The sequence below is a fragment of the Phallusia mammillata genome, chromosome 8 (assembly GCF_965637545.1).
Source record: "Phallusia mammillata chromosome 8, kaPhaMamm4.hap1.1, whole genome shotgun sequence".
Classification (NCBI taxonomy): domain Eukaryota; kingdom Metazoa; phylum Chordata; class Ascidiacea; order Phlebobranchia; family Ascidiidae; genus Phallusia; species Phallusia mammillata.
The window spans coordinates 18,048,790-18,071,293 of record NC_137259.1 but is presented as its reverse complement, the minus strand read 5'-3'; the positions used below and the strand labels follow the sequence as shown (position 1 = coordinate 18,071,293).

Here is a 22,504-nt window from a genome sequence, read left to right as displayed (position 1 = left end):
AATTTCCAGTACTTTTCGGAAAACAATATGTATAATAATTTTTTACATTTATAAATAAAATTAAAAAAATCCAAATAGTCTGCCTACATTTATTTAAATGAAAAGAAATATCCAGAAAATTATCGTTTGGCTGAATCAGCTGACTTTACGGTTGAACGATTTTGTCGTTATTACTGAAGTTATGCTGCTTGACCACGTTAGAATTTTAAAGGTTTTGTTTTGTTTAGATTACAAATCAAATTGTAAACAAAACTTTTGACAGAACTTTCTCAATTATGTATGTTTGGTTTTTACAACTTGTTGAATATTTGTGTTCGTTGTTTTCAAGGTTGTAAAAGCGGAAAATTTTGTTCTGAAAAAACTTTTACAAGATGACAGAATACGACGATATGCCTCCTTTGGAGGACATGGACAATGTTGTGGATCGTATCAAAGAAATGCAGGTTAAAAAGGAGAAAAGAAGTGCTACTCATATTAAACCACAACAAACTGAGAAACCTAAACCTATAAAAGTCAAAGCCAAACCATCAAAACCTAGTGGGAGCTCATTTGGGGGGATGCAAAAAGGTTTTTTATTCGGTGGTAAACCTGCAAGTAAACCATCTCCTACCCAAAAAGTGGATTATGTTGTAAAACCCACTACTAGCTCAAAAAATGATTTGGTTTTTGAGGAGGTACAACGTTCATTTAAGGTCGCTCCAAATCCATTTACAGCCAACATGGATTCATGGGTTAATGGTGATTTATTTCGAAAGCTGGATGGAAATGAAAAGTTGATGAAGCAGATGGCTGAGCCAAGATTTAACAGAGCATTAAAATGGATGGAGAATGACCCAAAAGGAGCCATGGAAGCATACAAGGATGACACAGAAGTTATGGAGTTTTTGACCGAGTTTTGCAAAATACTTGGCGAACATTTTGGGACCCTTGGAAAAAAACAACCACCCAAACAAAAGAAAGAAATAGAAATGCCTCCGCACGATGAAAAGAAATTTAAAGAAATTTTAGCAGATCCAGAAATTCAGGAAATTTTAGCGAAACAAGAAATTCAGGACCTTTTCTCATTGTTAAGAAATGAACCTGAGAAATATGATTTTCATATGAACGCATGCAATCCTCGCATGAAAGCTGACATAAAAAAACTTATTGCAGCTGGATTATTGGCATTGGAAGCAAGATAATACCTTATAAAGTGGTGCCACATTTTTGATAAAACTTGTTCCCGATTGTTTTTGTGGAAGTTTGTGAACTTTTTCATATAGCAGGTTTCAATTTTTGCAATGGCATGTTGTATTTTACAAGTACGTAATTACATTGCAAATAAGTTTTTTTTTTTTAATTGCACAAACAGTTTCAATCTAACCTGCAATTGTGTATGTGAGATAAATTCATTTCTGTGTGTTGCAAAATGACAAGTTTAACTGCCTTGAAACTCTCTAGAGTCTAGACCAGGGGTTCTTAACCATGGGTGCACGCACCCCCAAGGGGTGCGAGAACTGTTCCTAGGGGGTGCGGGGGATGCTGAATCATTAAGTTTGGTTAGGTCTATTCTATTTAAGCAATTACAGAAGGGGGAGCGAAAATTGGTTGGTGATTTGAAAGGGGGTGCGAAGATTGGTTGGTGATTTGAAAGGGGTGCAGCAAGGAAAAAAGGTTAAGAACCACTGGTCTAGACCAAAGGTGGGCAACCTTTTTGCCTGCGCGGGTCAAAAGGTAGTGATATATTGAGGAAGCGGGCCGCAGTGATGTCAAAGTAGTAACATAGCAGTGCTAGCAAAGTCAAACACACAAAGTTTTGTCCTTGTGCGTAACAATGCCCATTCTTAGCAATAAACTAAAAAAACTATCAACATTTAATGTAACAACCCTTTGGTACAAACATGGGATTTAACACATACATTTTGTCCGGCCGATCAAAATAAAATACGAGTCGCGGGCCGCTCAAAAGTTGCTCGCGGGCCGGACGCAGGCCGTAGGTTGCCCACCCCTGGTCTAGACTGTACCTAATTGCAAAAGTATCTTTAAGAAATATTATGAGACAGTTGGTTTACCAGCTAAACCAGGGGTGGGGAACCTACTTAGTACTGCGGGCCGCATGAATTGCACAATATTTTCGGGCGGGCCAAATATTTTTTTATGTTCAAATTCCTTGTAATAATACCCTAAGCACAAAAGTGATTTTATATTTCATCGCTCCAGATTTGATTTTTTCTTTGCTGTTACTTGTTTGCAACAAACAAGGCATACAGGTTTATCACTTATTTAGACTAAAACCTGTCCATTCTTTCTGGAACACCCTAGCTCCATTTAAAACTAACACCACATGGCAAATGATTTGTTACTGCAAGGAGAGACAATCGAGTGACTGTTACGTAACAAATATAGCAAGTGGTTGAAAGTGTGGCCATTTTAATAAGTTTGGCTTCAAATGTAGAAATGTCGAAGTCTTTTCAAGTAAATATTTGTACATAAACGTTTTATTATTGTTTTTTTTTATGCTACGTTTTAAGCTGTACTTTAACAAAATTGTGACGCGGGCCACTTTCAAAAGGCAAGCGGGCCGCAGGTTCCCCACCCCTGAGCTAAACTATACTTGTATCATGTTTTGCATGCTGTGATAAAGGTAAACCAAAAGACAATAGTTCAAATAGCTCATCTGTGGAACTTTATTACTCAAAAAAATACATTGCAAAATTTCATAAAAATTTAGAATAGACAAAGTATTTGTCCAAAAATGTATAAAAGTATTCATACTCTTTACTCTAATTGCCTACATTTTTGCTCAAGTATTTCATCATCAAAATTCTCAAACATTCCTAATCCTATCAGGCCTTGATGGTATTGTCATATTTTTTATGCCACGATTGATGCCATTCTGGGTGAATCTGAAAATCATAGTAGGGTGGCTTCGGAACATTAGCAAACATTGGTGAGTAATCTGTGATGTGAAAGTGGGGTCCCTCTAGTGGCAGCTGTCGTGGAGGAGCGTTCTGAATTGCTTCCAATAACTTCTGAACTGCTGTTGTTTCTATTACAAAAGATTACATGTCAAGCAAATGACTTTCCAATGTAGTTTATTGCAGAAAACTTAGATCAACTCTGAAGCGTTCATACAGTCCAGTCATCACGGCATATTTATGTAGTTCACAGTACACCAGACCTACGAAGGGGGTGGTCTCCCAAGTATTCCTACAAGGCCAGGCATAAGGTAGAAAAGCCAAACCTGCGGTGGGATTTGAACCCGCGACAGGAGCCTCTTTGGTACTAAACCAACTAAGCTACGCAGCACAGGCTCAGCGTTGAGCCCTTCGAAAGTCGAATCACAAGCACAGTTGCCTGCCTTGTACGCTGCACATGTCAGCTTCGTATGGATAGGGGATCGCCGTTTCCACCATCAATCAGTTAAGATGGACATAAATTCATAACTGTGTTCAGCCCTGAAGTGTTCATGCAGGCGGCCTACTCATACTCAATCAAGCCGGCCTCCTCTAAAGTCCCAAGCCATCCCATAGGGCAGGGCAAAGGTTATAGTTCCCTCAGACACACTGCTCACCTGTATGTCCAGCTTTCTTGAGCCAGCGAGTGGTTGAATAGATTTCTTCTGTAGGTTTTGAAACATGTCTTAGCGAGGGAGGAAGTTTCTTATACTGACGTTTTTCGGTTGGAACTTTGGTTTGTTCAAGACGCTCTCTGATATCTGTTTCTGCTTTGTGAAACGCCTTACGGATGTTGGCCTTTTCTGAAATTACAACAGGGAAAAGCTGCAGTCAGTGTACACTGTTTTGGCCTTTTTTTTTTTTTTTTTTTTTTTTCACGGGGTTACGGCACTCCAGTTTGTTGGGAGCAGCAAGCTGAAAAGCCCTGCCTCGCCATTATACGTTCTGATGTACAATCGTACTTACATAGGTTAGTTACGTTACAAAATCATGAAACTACGTCACTAAATAGTTGGACACATTGAATAATTGCAAAAATTGTGAGTTTGTCAAATACTTATCAGGGCTGTATGTTTTATCCTGCACAAATTACGTGTTAAAGCACAAACCTCTATCGTTGCTCAGTTTGATCCATGCCTCTGCAGCTTGCGCAGGAACTTGGCCCACCACAGTTTGCATCATTGCCCGGTCGTTGGCTGTGTGAGGCCGCGGTGGTGGAGGGGATCTCCCCAAGACGCGACAGACCTTTCCTTCGTTGTCGTTGACGTATTTTTCGAGGCGGCGCTTAGCATCTGCGTCAAAGTTTGTAGGAATGTTGAGTTTATTTCGCTTGGTGAAAGAAATCATAGCGACACAATTGCAATAAAACAACCACCAAGCCGGGAATATCTGCGCAACGTTGGAACGTTATGGAGCGTAAAACAGTGAAATTGGTGGATGATGGCTGAACGCGCTGCAGCTACAGCGTAAACGCTTTTTAGTGCACGAATGTATAGCACAGGAAAAGTCGTTCGTGTGCTGTGAAGTACATTTACCTGATTTAAAACACAGACGTGGGATCACTACTACAAATAGCATAATTTATACACTTTGGGGGCTCATTAATCTAGTGCAGTGGTTCTCAAACTTTTTTGACTGCGACCCAAATCTGAGTTTTATGAACATCTCACGACCCAAGCCTCAAACATCAAAAAATGTTTTTTTTTCTGATATGCATGAAAAAAGACGCAGACAGCCAGTTGTAGTACACAGTACTATGAAACAATTACAAACAAATGATTGATTTATTGTAGCGTGTTTGATGAAATTGAAATTTTTGCTTCATAAATCTTCAATGCACGGCTCTAGTTTTTATTCAAGAGACGGGTCTGTGATTCGACTTTTAACTGTGCTGTTCGATAACGAGACGGACTGCAACTTTGAGGCCTCGTCGTCGTGGCTTTGCAGCACCATGATCGTTGATAAAAGTGAATCACAAATCAAATGTTAAAAATGTTTCCTTGTACGAATGCTTACTCAACCTTAAACGCTAACTGTTACATCTCCAAGTTCAGGTTCGCATGATTAACTTGTCCTATTATTTCCCGTGCTACGACGTTATCAATCGCCATTTGCCTAACAGTAAAGTTGGAAGCCTATTGTCGTCTGTATGTGGTAATGATTGGTTCATTTTACTGTACAACGTGGCCGAGTGAGGTGACTTTACATCTACATTAGGTAAATTCGTTTGTGTTTACTTAATGCAGTAATAGTTCGTTCAGAATTGAATCACTATAGCGCGACCCATTTTTTGACCCTGCGCGACCCATGTTTGGGTCGCGACCCATACTTTGAGAACCACTGATCTAGTGACTGGTAACAAAAGTGGACATAAACGGGCCAAAATATACCTTTAGATTTAAACCAAATGTTTAGCCCAAAGCAAAGGGTCCCGCTCTGTGCCTATATTTCACCACCAGTTACATTCAATTGGCTGTAATTTAACCCCAATCAAAGTATAGTGTGCCAAATTGGGTCAAGGGTTACGACAGAGTTCGATATGTAAAACGTTCGTACACATATCGTATTTGCAGTTTACAGGAATAACCCCTTAGTGGCCCTGCTGGGTTTCGCTTCTAACTCGTGCAAAGTGACCTTGGAAGCTATAAAACTGTTATTGTATTATTGTAATATTCACAGCAAACTAAAATGTCGTCTGCACAAAGTTTACGTGTGCACTGGCTCAAGACATTTGCCAGATCGCTTCAAGCTATGGTCACATCGAAAAAAGCATGCGGTGGGATTCGAACCCACGACAGGATCATTTTCAGGACTCGCACTCTACCAACTGAGCTACACAGGCTCAGCGGCGAACCCGCCGAAAGTCGAATCACAGGCACCGTTAATTGCTTGTCTCGTTTGTTGCACATGTCAGCTTCGTATTGCAACAAACTCGGTTACCTGCGTAATCTTGAGCTGCCGCTTGTTTTCTGTCGAAGCATCCATCCAGGTGGTGCAGCCGGGTCACCAGGAAAACACTGAAAAAGTTAATTTGCTGTAACAAGTCTAAATTACATTTTCCTTGAAATCAAGGCTAACATATGGTAGTTAATAAAATGACAGATGAGTACAAAGAGGAAAATTAATATGCTATAAAGTTTGTTACTAAAAGTGAACGTATAAAGCACAATAAAGGGATGATTCACATGTTACTAACTTTGGGGGATGTGGTTTATTTTGTCGTGTTGGAGAAGTTGGTCTTACTCGTCCCTGTGTTGGCTCGTCAAGTATTTTCTTGGCATGAAGTCCACCGTATGTTGTAACACTCCCTGTCCCACGGTCAAGTTCATGCGACCACGCCTCCTTTGCACTTTTCTGAAGATAAAATTGCGATTAATGTTGTGCTTAATGCCATTCTTTCTGCGTTGGCTAATGGTCAATCTGTAGCGGTTCAAATAGTTCTTAAAACTTTTGTGCCTAATTTACACATTAACCAAATGCTTTAGAATTCTATAGATATCTATACTACAATTGAGAAACTTTAGACACACAGTTACCATAAAAAACTATAGGCCTAATTGCCTAGTTTGAAAGCTAAAATTGCCTAGTTTAAAAAAAATAAAGTGGGTTTTGCTTAAAAGTATAATGATACATGACGATATACCGATTGACTATCGAACAACAGTTACTAGGTGTTGTTAAAAACCAAACAAAATGGTTGTTTTTTTTTCGCATGAAGTTTTTACCTCGACAGATTTCATCAATTTTTTGAAACCCTTTTGTTCTGTTTTATTGCCATCGATATCGGGAAATAAATTCCGCCTTCTTCGTAACAATACCATGTTGACCAATAACTTTAATGCGTTTACTGTGATAACTACACTTTAAACCCCCGCAGCTATGATGGGCTTCAATAATTTAACAATTTCCAAACTGCTAGCTCTGACTGTATATAGACATAAATAACACATGTTAATATATATCTATCTTTTAGTTTGTTATATATTTTGTAAAAAGAATCAGCTCAAAGAATGGACTTAAACCAGCTGGTTCCACAAAAGCTTGTAGCCTTAACTACACAGTATAGTTTGTACTATAAACTCACTCGAATGGTTTCGGCTTTTTGTGGGTCCAGAGGGCGTAACATCTGCCGTAAGCGGACAATATCAGGTGGAGCAGATGCTACTTGTCGATGTTTTAAATATTTCCTTTTGCCTAAACCCGGCACTGGGTGTGCCATGGCCATTCTTCCTTTTCAAATCGCTGACTCTTCTTCGGTGTAAAACAGCACCAACGGTGTGTTGTCGAAACACACCAAACTGATTCCAGTATAAACAGAACCACTCTGTTAAGATTTTCTATAGCTTTAGCCAAAGTTTTACTTATACCATTCCTAAACCACTATGTACAAGAAAAACTATTGTCTAAAAAACATGCAGATTAAGGCATTTGCAGTCTCCTAAAATAGGCCTAATTACAAAGTTGCATCTAACTACTTGACTTGGATGGCTTAAGCGTGGTTTAGGTTGTCAACTGAGAGAATTTATCAACACTCGCCGAGTCCACTTCAATTGTTCGATCACAATGATGTCAATTGTTACAGCTCTTTGGCATTTTGGCTCGACTCATTGTTACATCACAACAAAGACGTTCGAGTACCGTACACTCCGCTTTTGTGTAACAATCGGGTATTGCTGGATTAAATGCCCTGGTATCGAAATAGATTTTATTGACGTTTTGACTTTTTTAGCTGAATCTTAACTTGCTCATAGTGTACTGCAATGGTTTCCAACCTTTTTCGACGAATTCCTCCCTTAACAATTCAAAACAGTTTTATTCCTCGCCAATATACTAACTAGTAGAGTTCAACCATACAATGATCATCTAAAAAATGGGTCTTTTATCAACTTTACAGGTCTTATTCCCAAAGCTAAAGTGTCTATTTACAAACCGAATGTACAAATTAAAGCAATTTTCTCACTTGTCAAGAATTCCTTACCGGTTGGGAACCACTGGTGTACTGTTTTGTATCAAATTTAAGCACCTGAGCTTTATTAGCCACAGGGACACAAGCCGTACTTGACTTTAGGATTGAACAATCAAACCCTAAGCGTCATGGAAGGCCGTAAAGTTCTGTGCAAACACACGTAGTTTAGCTTTCCGCGGCAAATGATTGATTGTTAGGAAAACAGGGGTTGGCGTTTTTATGGCAATTGCCCGGTGACAGTTGAATTGACACAACAACTTTAACACAACAGTGGCCTGCGTAAAGATTTATTTAACTGTCCGAATTTTCGTAATACGCAAGGCACATTTACGTCGTTATTATGAGCCAAGTCTGTCTCCTAAGCATTCCCATACGCCAAGGCGTAGGCTAGAAATATCTAGCCTGCAGTGGGATTCGAACCCACGACTGGAGTCTTTTAGGAACTCGCGCTCTACCAACTGAGCCAGGATCAGCAACGAAGCGGTCGAAAGTTAAATCACAAGCACCATTGCCTGCCTTGTTTGCTGTACATGTCAGCTTTGTGGTAGGGGATCGCTAGTTCGACTATATCAGCTAAGATGGACATACATTCATAATGGGATCAGCCCTGAAGCGTTCATGCCTTTCGGATATTCAGTCAGACAAATATAACGTATAATACTACAATTTGTTTATTTTTGGTCAAAACATAAAACATGGTCAAAATAAAGTCGAGTCGTACCAGCCGAACTTGAAATTACTACAAAAAAATGAAATTTGTTTTATGATTGTAATTTATATGTCATGACAATGGGTTAGTATGTGATGAATAAATTTAGTCATGGATTACATAATTTAAGTTGTAGCTTGATTTCATACATTATGTGTTACTTGTAATGCCTTGTTTTTCTGTATCCGTTTTTTCCCCCCAATACATAATTACCTTGAAAAGACACAAAAAACGCAAACACAAAGTCACACAACTAAAAACTACACGAAACCTAAAAATGTCAAACCACGCAAAGAACAGGATATGAAGGTTAAAATCACAATGAAACTAGACAGGTGTAAGCGCATTTTTCTCATAGGAAGCAAAAACAGCATAAAAGCAACCACTTTAAACCTTAGTCGGTACCGTTAAAAACAAATTTGGTCAAATTAAATCAGGTAAGAAGCTTGGTCAAATTAGTTGTACAAAAATAAAGTACCGCACCCCGTAAAAATATACCTACAGAAATGTGTAGACGCATAAAAGCACCCGCTTACAGTAAGCATTCGAGTTCGTTCGTTGTAGAAACAAAGTACGGTCAGTACGAAGCATTAGTGTTGGTAAAAAAGCAAAAAAGTAAACGCTTTGTACGTTTCTACTTCACATTTCGAATCTGCCCAAATCCAGAGGGCAAGATATACAAGGGCAGGAGAGTTGCTAACATATAGCTTGGAAGATACACAACTTAGAAGTCGAATGTATGATGTTTGGCATGTGATGGCATCTTTGCTACGACATGAAGCTAAGACATGGTCAAAAATTTGCTATTAAAGAAATGTACTAACAAATAACCTGGCGACTTCCGTCAATAACCTTTCTTTTTGGGGGGCTAGTTAGGTGGTCTTACACGGAAAAGTTATGGCGTCTGGTAGGAAAATGACTTGTAATACAAATTAAATACATACTTGAAATCATGGTAGGCATTTAAGATCTTGGCATTGAGACTTCGTTTTGTGAAAACTGTTTCTTTTTCTTCTGTGTTCTTGTAGATGTAAATGCACCATGCAAACAAGCACGTCCGTTTTTTTTTTTTTCACAAAAGATGACGTTTTTAACAAGTTTTTTGTTTTGTTGGCGGATCGTAGCATGTTTTAAACATAGCAAAAGGTCGCATTGCCCAAATAACCTGATTACTGGATTCCAAATTCCTCATCGAAGTAAGTCAAAACCATAATGAAAATTGCTCGAGTATGTTTGTTTATGAAGCCCAATCCACAGGAACCCATTGAAGATCATTTTCCACTGAGAATGAAACCTCCTTTAGTTCCTCGAAGCTTCTATCAATGTTGTCGTTCACAATACAGTGATCAAACAGTCGTCCATAATTTTGCTCCATTTTTTCACCACGTCGAACCAAACCTTTAAGTTCCTCAGGCTAAGTAGGCAAAATTACTCATAAGTTGTTTTTACAAATGTAGAATTTAAATGTTCACATTAACTGTGCATACACTGCTTAAACCAGGGGTTCTTAACCTGGGGTGCACGCACCCCCAAGGGGTGCGAGAACTGTTCCTAGGGGGTGCGGGGATGCTGAATCATTAAGGTTGGTTAGGTCTATTCTATTTAAGCAATTACAGAAGGGGGAGCGAAAATTGGTTAGTGATTTGAAAGGGGGTGCGAAAATTGGTTGGTGATTTGAAAGGGGTGCAGCAAGGAAAAAAGGTTAAGAACCACTGGCTTAAACGGTCATGTACAAAAATGTGTGCCATAACGTTTCTCCTCAAAGTTGTTATGTTTAGGTTTAGTGAGGCATGGATTCTAATCCTTTTACTCATAACAAACTGGAGAGCCGTAATGTGGCTACGTTAGCCCATATAGATAATGTCTCATCACCAACTGCACTGATGAAACCAGGTAGGTAGAAACAGTGTGCACTGTCTGCCACTTACCTGTCATGCAATAGCGTCATGCGTTTATAGTGATATCATAACACCCTACAGAGGTTTTCTAACACAATGCGACCCCCACCAGAATGTGTTTGTACATTTACTAATTAACGTCGCACAGAAAACCCTGAAAAATTGTGGTCATGGCTCATGTCACCTTAACCTTTAAACTATTTCATGTGTATTTATGTCAAAAAAGGCAAAACAGGATATAATCGCAAATGCTGCTGTGACAAGTCTAAATTAAACTGCCATGTCAGTTACTATGTTAAACAGAAGTCACTGGGAAGGTTTTGATGGTACGGAAAACCCTGCCCTACACCATTACAATAAAGGAGCTAAATCAGAAAATTTTGTTTTCACCTTTGAACTTTGCACCGGAATGAAACAGATGAACTTACTGAGTAGGGCAAAGTTGAATTTCTCTCCAGTGTCAACTTGCCGGGAGATTCATTCTGACCTGTGACGTCACCCGCGTCACGACCCGACAACAACGTCATCAGTTCCTCGGTAGGAGGTTTGATAAAAATAACGTAGGGTTTGAATTCCTTCTTCCGCAAAATTCTCAACGCCTGAACAAAATAAAGCAGGCGATTTAAAGTCCCTGGGTTGGTCGGAAAAATAGCAAATGTATATGACACAAACAGCATTAACAAGGGTTATGTGCTAACAAGGTTTAGAGTAAAGACAAAAGTAGTTTTTTCCAAACCTAAATCAAGCAACTTATCTCGGCAAAAGGCGACAGTATTGCAGCATAGTTTTTTTAAATGGGGTTCGCTGAACCCTAGGGGCCTATGGGATAATTATATTGGGTCTATGATTGCAAGAGTTTGAAGCAAGTTTTAAGAAATCAGGCTAATTGTTCATAGGGGTCTGCAGCCCAAATAACATGTATAAAAGCGTTTGTTGCCACCCAGGGAGCACGAAACATTGACATGAAAAAGTTTTTGTTTCAATGGGTTTAGAAAAGAGGCTCTTGTTAAACATAAAAATACTCATAAATGCACACAGGAACGTCCAAATCATCGCTTTGTACAAACCCAGACATGATAAAGAAAAAATAAATGTTAAGTATAATTAATGAAGATCACGTCGGTAAGAGGAAGTTACCAGTTGTTATCAAACAGTCTGACCGACCTGTGGATATGGTGTAAGAACGCACACTTGTAAATTCTTCATTACTTCACGAACCGCCTCCAAACTTGTCCCGTACAAATTTCCACGATATTCACCATATTCCAAAAATCTATGAAGCAAGTAGAAGGTGAAGTCAGCATACTAAAACCCTGTTTGAGTGGGGTTTAAACCCATGACCCTACGAAGTACAAATCTCGATCAGTCTTCTAAGTTTGTACGCAGGTGCTTCTAACCATCAGGTCCTATATTCTCAAGTCTTCGAATAACCAGTCTGTTATGGTGGTTAGAATGTTTTTTTGTCGTAAAACCGTGCCCAAACTTGAATTGTCCTAACCTTTAGCGTTTTAAACACACTTTTCTTTGAATATGTACCAGTTCCATTTGCGCACGTTTCAGTATGGACGAAAATTTGTCTGATGTGAGTTTTAGTGTTAGTCTATTTTCCGAGTATCAAGCACTAGAACGGGAATGTTTAGTCAAATAAAATAAACTGGTGGATCGGTTCCAAACAAACATGAAGAACTAACAACAACATTAACACATTATCACTCGACCATTGGTGCGCACTGCGTTTTTTACCACTGCCCTTTTTTGTGCGTGTGTTTCACCGCCCTTTTCGCTTAATAATAACTTGTGTTTGCAATTTATGTCACTACCCTGATGAAGGTGTCTTGTATGGGACATCGAAACGTTGGCATACTTTGATAAAACTGCTGGAAGAGCTAAAACTTTGTTGATACATTATGCCTGGCAGCAACAGTACATTCATTAACACATTACTTACAAATTTTCCCGTATTCCTGCTTCCATAAACTCTCTGGTTACAAAGTGATAGTCCCTTCCATCTACTTCGTCAGGCTGTTTCGGGCGTGACGTGTCTGTTATAATGTTAACAAGTTGGAATAAAATCCGATAAACAACATATTATAAACAGTATGTCAACAGTTGCACCAACCAACAGAGCACATAACTCCTAGATGATGTACTTTAGTCAGTACAGCCGTTTTAAAAATTTTACGTTTTGGGGGCCTGCGGGTGAATCGCTGGGTCTTTCCGGGTCAAACTTCACGAGGATTAAATTTGGATTAATATATACCTTTTGTCTAAATTTTAATAAATTTGGAGCACTCTTTCTTGACCAAACGCAATTAACAAACCAGCGTTAGACAGAAAAAAGAAAAAAAAATACGGACAAAAACAATATGTGTCCCCTTCATAGAAGGGGACCCATAACAAGTTAAAATAAAATCCGATATTCAACATATTATTAACAGTATGTCAACAGTTTCACTGAAAAGCTGTAAAATTTGCCCAAACAAAGTCAATAAAATTTGTTACAATAAACTTCTTGTGATTTTGTTTAATCTACTTTTGCATGTCACCAAATGCCTTCAGAATTTAACAAATTAGTTTTTGCCCAAACTGTTCAAACCCAAATGGAATTTGCCGTTTAGTACTGTATGTTTGAAAATCGTTTTTTGTTTCGCTTAAGACTAAACTATTTTATGTAATTTTAGCCTATTATAAATTCAAATACTAATCTTTACTTTGCAGTATGTAAAAATATCGTGGTACTACTTCTGTGTAATTTATGTACATTTCAGAGGTATATGTTGTAATAAATAACAAGAAAGTTTTCAACTTACGAGGGACAGGAACGCCATAATGTGCCGGATTTGAATCAATCAATCGATCTTTCAATTCATTTCTTCCAACACCCTGAGGCCCCACAAGCACGATGGGTCGGTAACGTTGACCTTCGACCCCATTTTCAGACTCATGAGAGGGTGTAAGTTCAGTGACAACTTCGTAAGCGGGGTAACTTGGCTCTTCGAGTTGTGAGGCTAAAAATGTTGCTTTGATTTTAGTTTTAAGATGGTTTGTGTTCACATTAGGGAGATTTGAGTTGTAATTTTGCACAAAACTGTTGAAACAGTAACTATATTTAGACTGTTTCATGAAGAACAGGTACAAAGCATAAATCATTTCTTTACAAACAGAAATATATATTTCGCCTAGAATACACAGGCATCGTCAGTTTCTGTAAAAAAGCAGACACGTGGTGGACTGTCGATATAAAGTGGTAAAAAAATAGTAAAAAAATAAAATATGTAAAACACCTGAAAAAGTTGTAACTCTACAATTTAAACACCTGCGAAGCACAGAGGCAAACCATGACTGGCGAGTACCAACAAGCGACACGAGAAAAAACAAGAAAAAGGAGACGTAACACAACTGATAAGCCAAGAAAAACCACAAGTGGAGGGAAGTAATCAACCCCAAGGGCGAGAAAGCAATAAAACCAAAAATAAAGGGCGTTGAAACAAACAATGGACAATTACCTCACGCGCGGTAGGATCATTTTTTGGATATTGATTTCGGCCTTGATCTTATTAAGCCATTTATCCTCATAAATATCCAAAAGATTGATTGGAGGCATTTGAACGAAAACGACATAAAAACACAGGTGGATTTGAGGTTTGCGCTTTAGTATTGCATTATGGTTGTCCGCATAGTGGCGCAGTAGAGCAGCTCGGCAGTTGTTTGCAGAGCAGTCAAACATTTTCCAAGTAGCGCGATGGGTATTCCATCGTGTGGAAAACTTGGTCTTGGTTTGTCCAACATATTGCTTGCCACATATTTGGCAAGTGGCCACATAGATGCCGTAGTTGCGGCATGTTAAATTTTGGCGGAGTTGAATACTGCCCGTGGGCGTTTTCAAAACGGTAGTCACCATAGTTCGGTGATTACCAAAATTGCCACAAAGTGCGCATTTGCCACATGGACTTGAAGAGCCTATACCGTTGTTATTGTCTGCCTTAGTGATGGATAACCCTTTAAAATTGGTTAGAAAGTGAGCCAGTGTGGGCGGCCTTTTGTACGTAATGCACGTAAATGGTTCCATAGCTTTCTCTTTTTGGGTTAAAGAAAGGCAAGCAGGGAATGCCGTAGCCCAAACAATTCTATTTTGAGGTCTAGTTTTATCGTTCGGCCCAAACCTTGCTTTCCAACCCTCTGCGATGTGTATTATGTCTTCTGTCATTCCCCGATGAAACCCAGAAAGAATGCATTTTTCCTTGAGTCGTTTAAGGCTGTTCTTGTAATCTTGGTCCAATTCATTTAGCCGACGCATGCGAATCGCTTCGCCAAAGACTATCGATTTAAAAACGGACGGCGGGTGGTGTGAATGTCCGTTTAGAAAACTTCGTCCTTTTGCAGTTGGTTTAATGTAGTCCCTTGTTACAAAACCTTTAGGTGAACTCTTTGTTGTAATGTGGTTTACATCGAGAAACTCCAAAGCCTTGCCTTCTTGCTGAGTTGAAACTTTCCTGAACGTAAGTGTCAGGCCGTAGTTTTCGAATCCCTTTTTAAGTGAGCCATGATATGCAATGTCAAGAAAATCAGACAGAAATATCGGTCGGCCTTTAGCAGCAAAATAGCTAAAGAAAGTTTTGAAAGTTTTCGTTTTGGGGGCCTGTGGGTGAACCGCTGGGTCGTTTGGGGTCAAACTTCAGGAGGATCAAAATGTTTCAAGTTTCAAACTAACATCTGTGCAAATTTGAATAAATGTAAAGCACTCTTTCTTGACCAAACGCATTTAACAAACCAGTGTTAGACAGAAACGAATATTTTGGGGTTTAAAGGGGTGAATCTTTTTTTAAGGTACAAAATTCTTTGAAATACCTTTTATTGCACTAAACAATAAAGCATATAACTCCTAAATGAAGTACTTTAGCAAGTATAGCCGTTTTAAAAATTTCACGTTTTGGGGGGCTGTGGGTGAACCGAGGTATCAAACGGGGTCAAAATTCACATGGACCATCTTTAGACCAATATCTATAATGTGTATAAATTTGAAAAAGTTTGAATCATTCTTTCTTGACCAAAACGTGGGAACAAATCCGCGTTAGAAAAAAAAAAGAAAAAAAAAATATGGACAAAAACAATATGTGTCCCCTTCAGGGAAGGGGACCCATAATAATTAATTTATCAGCCAGTATTTAATGAAAAAGATTTTAATTTAAAATATGATGTTTTGACAGCGTTCTATTTTCATAAACAAAGAGTTATTGATTGACAACATATCTGTTTCTTGTTTTAATGAAAGTGAAATACAGTTTGATAAAAAATTTGAACAAGTTTGGTTGGACATAAAAGTTTCCAGTGTACAGTAAATTTGTGACGAAAACTGTTTTGGGTAGAAATAGAGTTAAAAGTCACACTTGGCTTTGGTAATGAGGCTTATTGGCAAGAGATGGAATAAAAACTTTCATAAGACTTACATGATTTCGTTTGCATTGTTTGGTTTAAAGTCCCACTTCGTTTTCTTCTGAAACTTGCTCGAATCACACTCCCTGTGTACAAAAAGTTTGTTTTATAAAACCAACCGAAAAGTATTAATAAAAGTAATGCATTATTGCACATCAGTATATCAGAAAACTTTAGTTTATCACATATGTTTATTAAAGTGTTCGATGTTACAATAGTGAAAACATAGAGTTTCCCACATGTCATTACATTCCCCCATAATTTTTGCTTTGAAATAAAATGCATTTTTACTAAAAATGTTGTAACCACAAAATATTGGGATTGTTTATGTGTACTTTATAGCATAATGAGGTAGTTTACATATTACACAGAGATTTAACATATTTCATTGTAACACACACATATTTCACTTACAAATTCCATTTTAGGACACACTAACAATGTTATAGTGATGGATGGCAGCTTGAAGCATACTTACACGCTGTTTTTCTGTGATTACTCAACAAGCTTGTGTTGCTACCCTTCATAGATGGAGAGTCGTTCAGTTTTAGAGTGGCCAGTTTTTTCAACTTCTCCCTTCTGCAAAAATCAAAGCAGGAAACATATTAGGCTCATATTGTGCCTTTTGAAACAAAGCAAAACTTCTTTAAGCTGTTGTATAAGTTAATTAAATAGACAAAAACTTTTTTTGACTTGTTTTGTTTGTATCATGCTAAATTAGAAACAATGCAAGATAAATGTCCTCTAATTTAGCAAACCTCTGTCAACATTATCTAAGTTGTATTATAATAAGTCTTGCTTGCCATCAATATGAAGGTTTAGCACCTTTGTTTTGCAACATGATTTATCCCAGTTGAATGTACATTAAACTGATATGCCAAGAATACCAGAAAACAACTGCGTTTGTAGTAACTAGTGATGCACCGAATCCGCCTAAAAAGGTTCAGGCCGTAACCGAATATTCAACGAACCTAAAATCCCTGTGTCTGTGGATGTATTCAACTTAACCTTGTGTCAGTGATGCGAGTTAAGTGAATTTTGACAAATCAAAAACACTTTCACCATTTGGAAGCTTACTAAACTTGTAATATTTTGTAGATACAACAATTAGTTATTTTATGACGTTTCGTATTGGTAAAAAGGATAGTTTAGGCGTCAATTCCATGCAATCAAAAAGTTCGGTTTCGGCCGAATTTTCAAAAAAGTTCGGGCTGAAACCAAAACAGCGTATTCGACCGAAATGTTTCGGCCAACCGAAACTTTGGTGCATCACTAGTAGTAACCATCAACCCACTCACCTTGTTTGAAGCTTAACACTTGGTATAAGTCCAGCACGCAATGAATTCATTTCTTCTGTGTGTAAGTTTGTTCCAACCTGGATTATTTAAAGCAGAGATTAGGCGACAGTATTTGACTGATCACCACATACAGTATCTCTATTTTTTACCACCTTGATTTAACCAATTTTCTCAAAAGATATTTTTCTTCCTGCATTTTTTTAAATACTTTTTTAGCTATATTCTAGTTTATGTTATTGGATTTTAGTATTAGAGTGTCTGTTGTGTTTAGAGTCTCTACTGTATATGCTGTGCCACTTTTACTTTTTCTTAAACCCAAAACAGACTTTAAAAGGATGTAGCAATATAGCTAGTTCATGACAGTTTCAAAACCTGAAAACCAATCACAACAAATGTTTTCCAGTGGGTTTTGTTTGGCCTGAGTTTGGGTAAACTAGATTCAACAGATGTAAAAGACATTTTCATGACATAATCTGTTAATTTTTGTTTTGACAATACAACATTTAAAACAACAAAGGTGCTGCCTATTATACACTGTTATTGAAGCCAAGCATATTCTTCACAAGAACCATAAAACACTGGTTAAAAACAGCGGAATGATGTAATGCACTGGACATTACAATAGGGCATAGGCCAACAGACTTATTACCAATGATGGACATTTTAAGTGGCTTACAAGCAACAGACTTCACCTTTTCAGCTTGCCACCACGAGTTATCGTCTTTTGAAACAACTTTTAATATGTCTCCTGGTTTGAAATTGAGTCCGGCTTCTTTGCAAGGAATTAGTGGGTCTGAGTTGGGTGTGAAAGTAAAATTCGATCGAAGATACATCTGAAATAAATAAAAATATAGATGACAGAACGAAAAAAAAGTTCTATTTAATTTGCTTTGAACTAGATATTGTCACCCAAGGTCAGTTTTTAAATACAAATTTTCCTAAAAAGTCTTAACAGTTGTATTACAGACACTATAAATTAAAAAGCTATTTGCTACAAAGTTATACATTACAAAATGTTTTTCACTTAACTTTGGGTAGCAACTAACTTTTCAAACCAACAGTGTTTTAAACGCTGCCTAAATACCAAACAACCAATATAAATACATTAACAGATGATATGAAAAAAAACTATGGCAAAAGTTTTTTATAATGTTTCGATTTAGCAAGACTGCATTTGTCCCAGTGGAGTTACACCTGCTTCTGTGAGGGCGTAAATAAATTGTCTTCGACCCAAACAGACACATGAGCAACAACAATCAAAGATCTGCTATTTTTTGCCTCATTATCAAACATTATTTTGACTCACAGTTTCTTCGTTGGATTCTGTTGCAATTTCTCCTGGTATGAGTTTGAAAGTTAAAGGACCTCGGAATCCGGCCAACATCCGGATCAGTTCTTCCGGCTTTTTCCCATCTGCCGCGATCCCATTAACTTCCACAATAATGTCGTTCACATGTATAAGGCCTGAGTAGACAAAATAAAATACATTTGTTCTCTGTTTAAACTTATTTCTGTTTTTATGAGGAAAAAATTGTTTCTGTCATTGTTAAATCTAGCAGGTTTTGAAAAACTTATCCAAAATAGGCTTATTGACAACAGAAAAATCCAAAAACCATCTACTTTGCAATAATAAATTCATGTAGTTAAGTCTATAATGATTATTTTTACAACATCAGGTTTAATTTTAACACTTTAAGTAAAATGTAAGCATGTTTTGGGTTGCCTAGCACAGTTTCAAATGAAAAACAACTTCTCTAACCAAGTACATAATGAACAATACCAGGGTTATAACAGCAAATTGTTAAATAGACGCTGATGTCTTACTTTTTTGGTAAAAATACAGCTAAATATAGATCTAATGAGAAATATAACAGTCAAATTTATTGTAAAAAGGGATATACTTTACTGTTACATCTGTTCAAAAAACATAGACAACTAATGGGTGTATGTAGGTTTACAATAAAGACATACAGACTGTTATTGCCAGTCATAATTTATAAACAAATTTAGCCTGTCTGTGGCCTAAAAGCCACAATCTTTCATCAGCAAATCTGGATCAAGCCCCAACAGACCTATCATCATTTATGGATAAAGCCACATCAAAGCTAATAAAATACCACAATGCAGTTTGCAGAGTAATATTAAAAACATCTATCTTAAATTGACATTTTTTAGCAATTCAAAGGATTCATTTTCTTAGCTGGTTTCTTTTCGTGGTACAATAAATCACAAGTGTACAGCCACACACTTTTAAGTAAGACACATATTTTACAGTGAGGAGAAAATGCTTACATCCACAAGACACCGGTGTCCAATAACAAACAGCACATGTGGCAAAAATGTTCACAGAAGAAGGCCAAATAAGTGGAGTAAATAAAAGATTACTCACCACTCCTGTCTGCTGCTCCTCCCTTTAATATCCGAGCAATGATTATCTTTCCACTCAAATCATCTCTTGCAATAGTGGCTCCCTGTGGGGAAGAAAATTAAAGTCAATCTTTGTAGTTTATTTGGGTTTCTATCAAGCACAATTGTAGATATATAGGTAAGTTTTATCTGAAAGACCAATGTGCCAATGGTTACTTTTAATAAAATTATCTGAAAAAAACTTCAATTTGGAAACACAAGCATTTCCGACTTGCATTATTTTAAAACACACAAAACATTGCAACACCAGTAGTACATATTCCAAAGTTTAATCATGCTACTGGAGTGCAAAATTTATGTTTTAAAATCAACTACCTCAAAGACACAAACACCAACAATATGTAAATTTGACTATTGTTTTGTAATCCATTGCTAACTTAATTTTGTGTATTTTTGGCACATCAAAAAATTTGCTACTCTTTCTACTTACCAGTGGCTCATCAGCTTTAACTAAACGAACAACTTTCATAGATTCTTCCCCACCCTTTTCATCATTGCTGGCAAGTTCCTCAGTTGATTCGCTTAAATTTGGTTCTCCATAATCCTGTCACAGAGTTAAGGAATGTGAGATGTGACTACAAGGTATGTGGCAAAACTTTAATTGCCAAGTTGTCACTTGAAAGACTTAAATCTTCGTCTTATCACCAGATACTTTAAACTTGTGCCAGTAAACAGAATAGTTGATAAGAATGCTTCACCAGAAATTGAAAAAAAAAAAACAATTTTAAAGAGATTTAAATCAGGGTGTAGCCACCTCTGGTATGTAAGGCCATTTTTAACCTCTTTTGCAAGGTTATATATACATAAATATATATTTGCAATTTAAACCAGCACCTTGTTTTCGAACTTGTTAAGTGATAAAGGCTTAAATCCAGTGCACAACCACTATTAAATATGAAAATATTAGCATGAAAGCAGTCACTATTTAAACAAAAGACATAAATTAGGGTGTGGCATTCCAAAGGTAGCTGAACCCTAATATAATTGAGCTGCCTCATTTTTATAGTCCCCGAATTTAGTCTGCTTTGCTTTGTTACTATTTGAACTATCATATTTTTGATCAACAATTTCAAGTTTATCAATGTTGAAAATTTTGCCAATGTTACAAAAAATCTTCAATACAAAACCACAACTGGAAATAACATTTTTTCATGTAAATTCAGACAGCCCTTACTTTTATAGCAACTTTATCATGACATGATAAAAGTGCCAGAAGATGTGGCGATGATCGAAGCGATTCAGCAAGTGCAGTCAAAATTTCGGTGTCAGAAAATACGCGCGATAATTCCAAGACCTGAAAAAATACAACTAAACATTTGAAATCATTTTGTTTTTATGTATAATGTAACAGGTTGTGTGAGTATGTACTATGTAGTAGAACAAGCAGAAGTTATGCATAATCAATACTAGTTTCTCAAACAAGTACATGTATACGAAATCAATATCAGTTTAAACAAATCTTAGGCTAAAGATTCAAGCCTTTGCAACATTGTGCAAAAAGCACTTAGGTCATCTTAAAATACAAATGTGTATGTATATTGTAACATACAATAGCTTTATGCCACAATAATTTAGTATGTGTCCATTTTTACCTCTTTAACCAGTTTTAAAGAGTTTTCATTGGCAGGTTGTTTGTCATGGTTTTCTTCTTGGAACTTTTCATGTACCTGTGCAAAATAATCATGTCTAAAACCTAAATTAATTTTAATCAGGACAGAATTAGAACACTCAACCTTGCCGACTAAATCGAAAGGGGTTCTCAATCTAGAGTCTCACTTAACACTTTTGAGGGGGACATGAAGATAGTTTATCTGTATCACTTTTATCTGTGTTTTTATGTGTTTGTAAATGGCCCCAACGGGGGTGATGTTGTATTAAAAAACCTAGTAAGGGGGTAACAAACAAAAAGGTTGAAAACCACTGTTGACTTTGTGTACTTTTATGCCTTTCAAAGTATATTTAATGTTATTACAGATAATCAAATATAGATTTCAAAACAGAGATACTTGATTTCAAACCAATATCCTATAGGCATTTTTAAAAACCAACTTACTTCAATCAATGCCTGCCAACTTGGATTTTGAATAATACTGTCCAGACTTTCGATGTTCTGTAAATCTTCAATGTTCTCCTTGATTCTGTTTCTCAATTGATTGACAACATCCACTATATTGGGCGTGCTACATTGTGCAGGTTCTACAACAAAATTCAACACATTAGTTGGTTAATAGTGAACTTTACAATTAAACTTCAGACACAAAGTCAAAAACAATTTGTTGATGATTACATTGTCTGTTGAAGAGACAGTTATGGCCACTCTACTACTTCTTAGTTTTTACAGTCCAGTCTGCATAGTATGGCAGCTGCACGCACAATTGAAAAAGAAATTTTTTTGCATGCCATTTTTGGGGGGTTGCAAGCGAAATTTTGCACCAAAGGTATTTAATTATCTTGTCTTGGCCTCTGTCACTTGCTTTGTGGCCACTGAAAGTGGTCTTGCACGCTGACACAAGGGTCATACATGGGCACAGCATGCAGGACCTGTTGGTCCCGAATGTCTGAGATCTCGTCAGAAACTGCCATGTTCTACAGACTGGTTGGTAGTTAAAACAGTGGCTGCCAATCATAATAGGGCAAAGGAGAATAAATAGACAATTATCAAAACTAAACTTTTCAATTTAATCATATCAAATACACAATTCAACAAAAAATGTATTTTAGTCAAGACTCATATTCATAGGTAAAACTTCTTTCATGACGTCAAAGACATTTTTTAAAAACCTTTTTTTTTGTGACAAAGTTTTACAAAACAGGTTTTCTTTGTTACAACTTTATAA

At 37.1% G+C, this 22,504-nt stretch overlaps 3 protein-coding genes across 3 annotated transcripts in view; 1 reads left to right on the top strand and 2 right to left on the bottom strand.

Moving 5' to 3' along the window:
• The first annotated feature begins 258 nt into the window (after window positions 1-258).
• On the top strand, window positions 259-2,398 carry LOC145205318 (uncharacterized). Its single transcript, XM_080078004.1, has one exon. It carries the CDS (start codon window positions 372-374, stop codon window positions 1,179-1,181), a length of 810 nt encoding a protein of 269 aa, XP_079934130.1. The 5' UTR covers window positions 259-371; the 3' UTR covers window positions 1,182-2,398.
• A 401-nt stretch (window positions 2,399-2,799) lies between these two features.
• On the bottom strand, window positions 2,800-7,291 carry LOC145205608 (uncharacterized). The gene is made up of 6 exons (XM_080078340.1): window positions 7,021-7,291; window positions 6,133-6,290; window positions 5,844-5,953; window positions 4,046-4,228; window positions 3,554-3,739; window positions 2,800-3,028 (listed from the first exon to the last, which is right to left on the bottom strand). The coding sequence occupies exons 1-6, from the start codon at window positions 7,159-7,161 to the stop codon at window positions 2,826-2,828; spliced, it is 981 nt and encodes a 326-aa protein (XP_079934466.1). The 5' UTR covers window positions 7,162-7,291; the 3' UTR covers window positions 2,800-2,825.
• A 1,264-nt stretch (window positions 7,292-8,555) lies between these two features.
• The window catches only part of LOC145204206 (MAGUK p55 subfamily member 7-like), a 39,170-nt gene continuing 25,221 nt past the window's right edge, over window positions 8,556-22,504 (bottom strand). The window contains exons 5-19 of the mRNA XM_080076678.1: window positions 21,721-21,863; window positions 21,260-21,334; window positions 20,842-20,961; window positions 20,098-20,211; window positions 19,630-19,711; window positions 18,547-18,704; window positions 17,933-18,073; window positions 17,241-17,317; window positions 16,421-16,521; window positions 15,957-16,028; window positions 13,320-13,517; window positions 12,458-12,551; window positions 11,674-11,782; window positions 10,938-11,108; window positions 8,556-10,025 (exon numbers count right to left, since the gene is read on the bottom strand). Of these exons, the coding sequence (XP_079932804.1) occupies window positions 9,849-10,025; window positions 10,938-11,108; window positions 11,674-11,782; window positions 12,458-12,551; window positions 13,320-13,517; window positions 15,957-16,028; window positions 16,421-16,521; window positions 17,241-17,317; window positions 17,933-18,073; window positions 18,547-18,704; window positions 19,630-19,711; window positions 20,098-20,211; window positions 20,842-20,961; window positions 21,260-21,334; window positions 21,721-21,863 (1,832 nt within the window). The 3' untranslated portion in view covers window positions 8,556-9,848. The remainder of the gene's footprint in view (window positions 10,026-10,937; window positions 11,109-11,673; window positions 11,783-12,457; window positions 12,552-13,319; window positions 13,518-15,956; window positions 16,029-16,420; window positions 16,522-17,240; window positions 17,318-17,932; window positions 18,074-18,546; window positions 18,705-19,629; window positions 19,712-20,097; window positions 20,212-20,841; window positions 20,962-21,259; window positions 21,335-21,720; window positions 21,864-22,504) is intronic.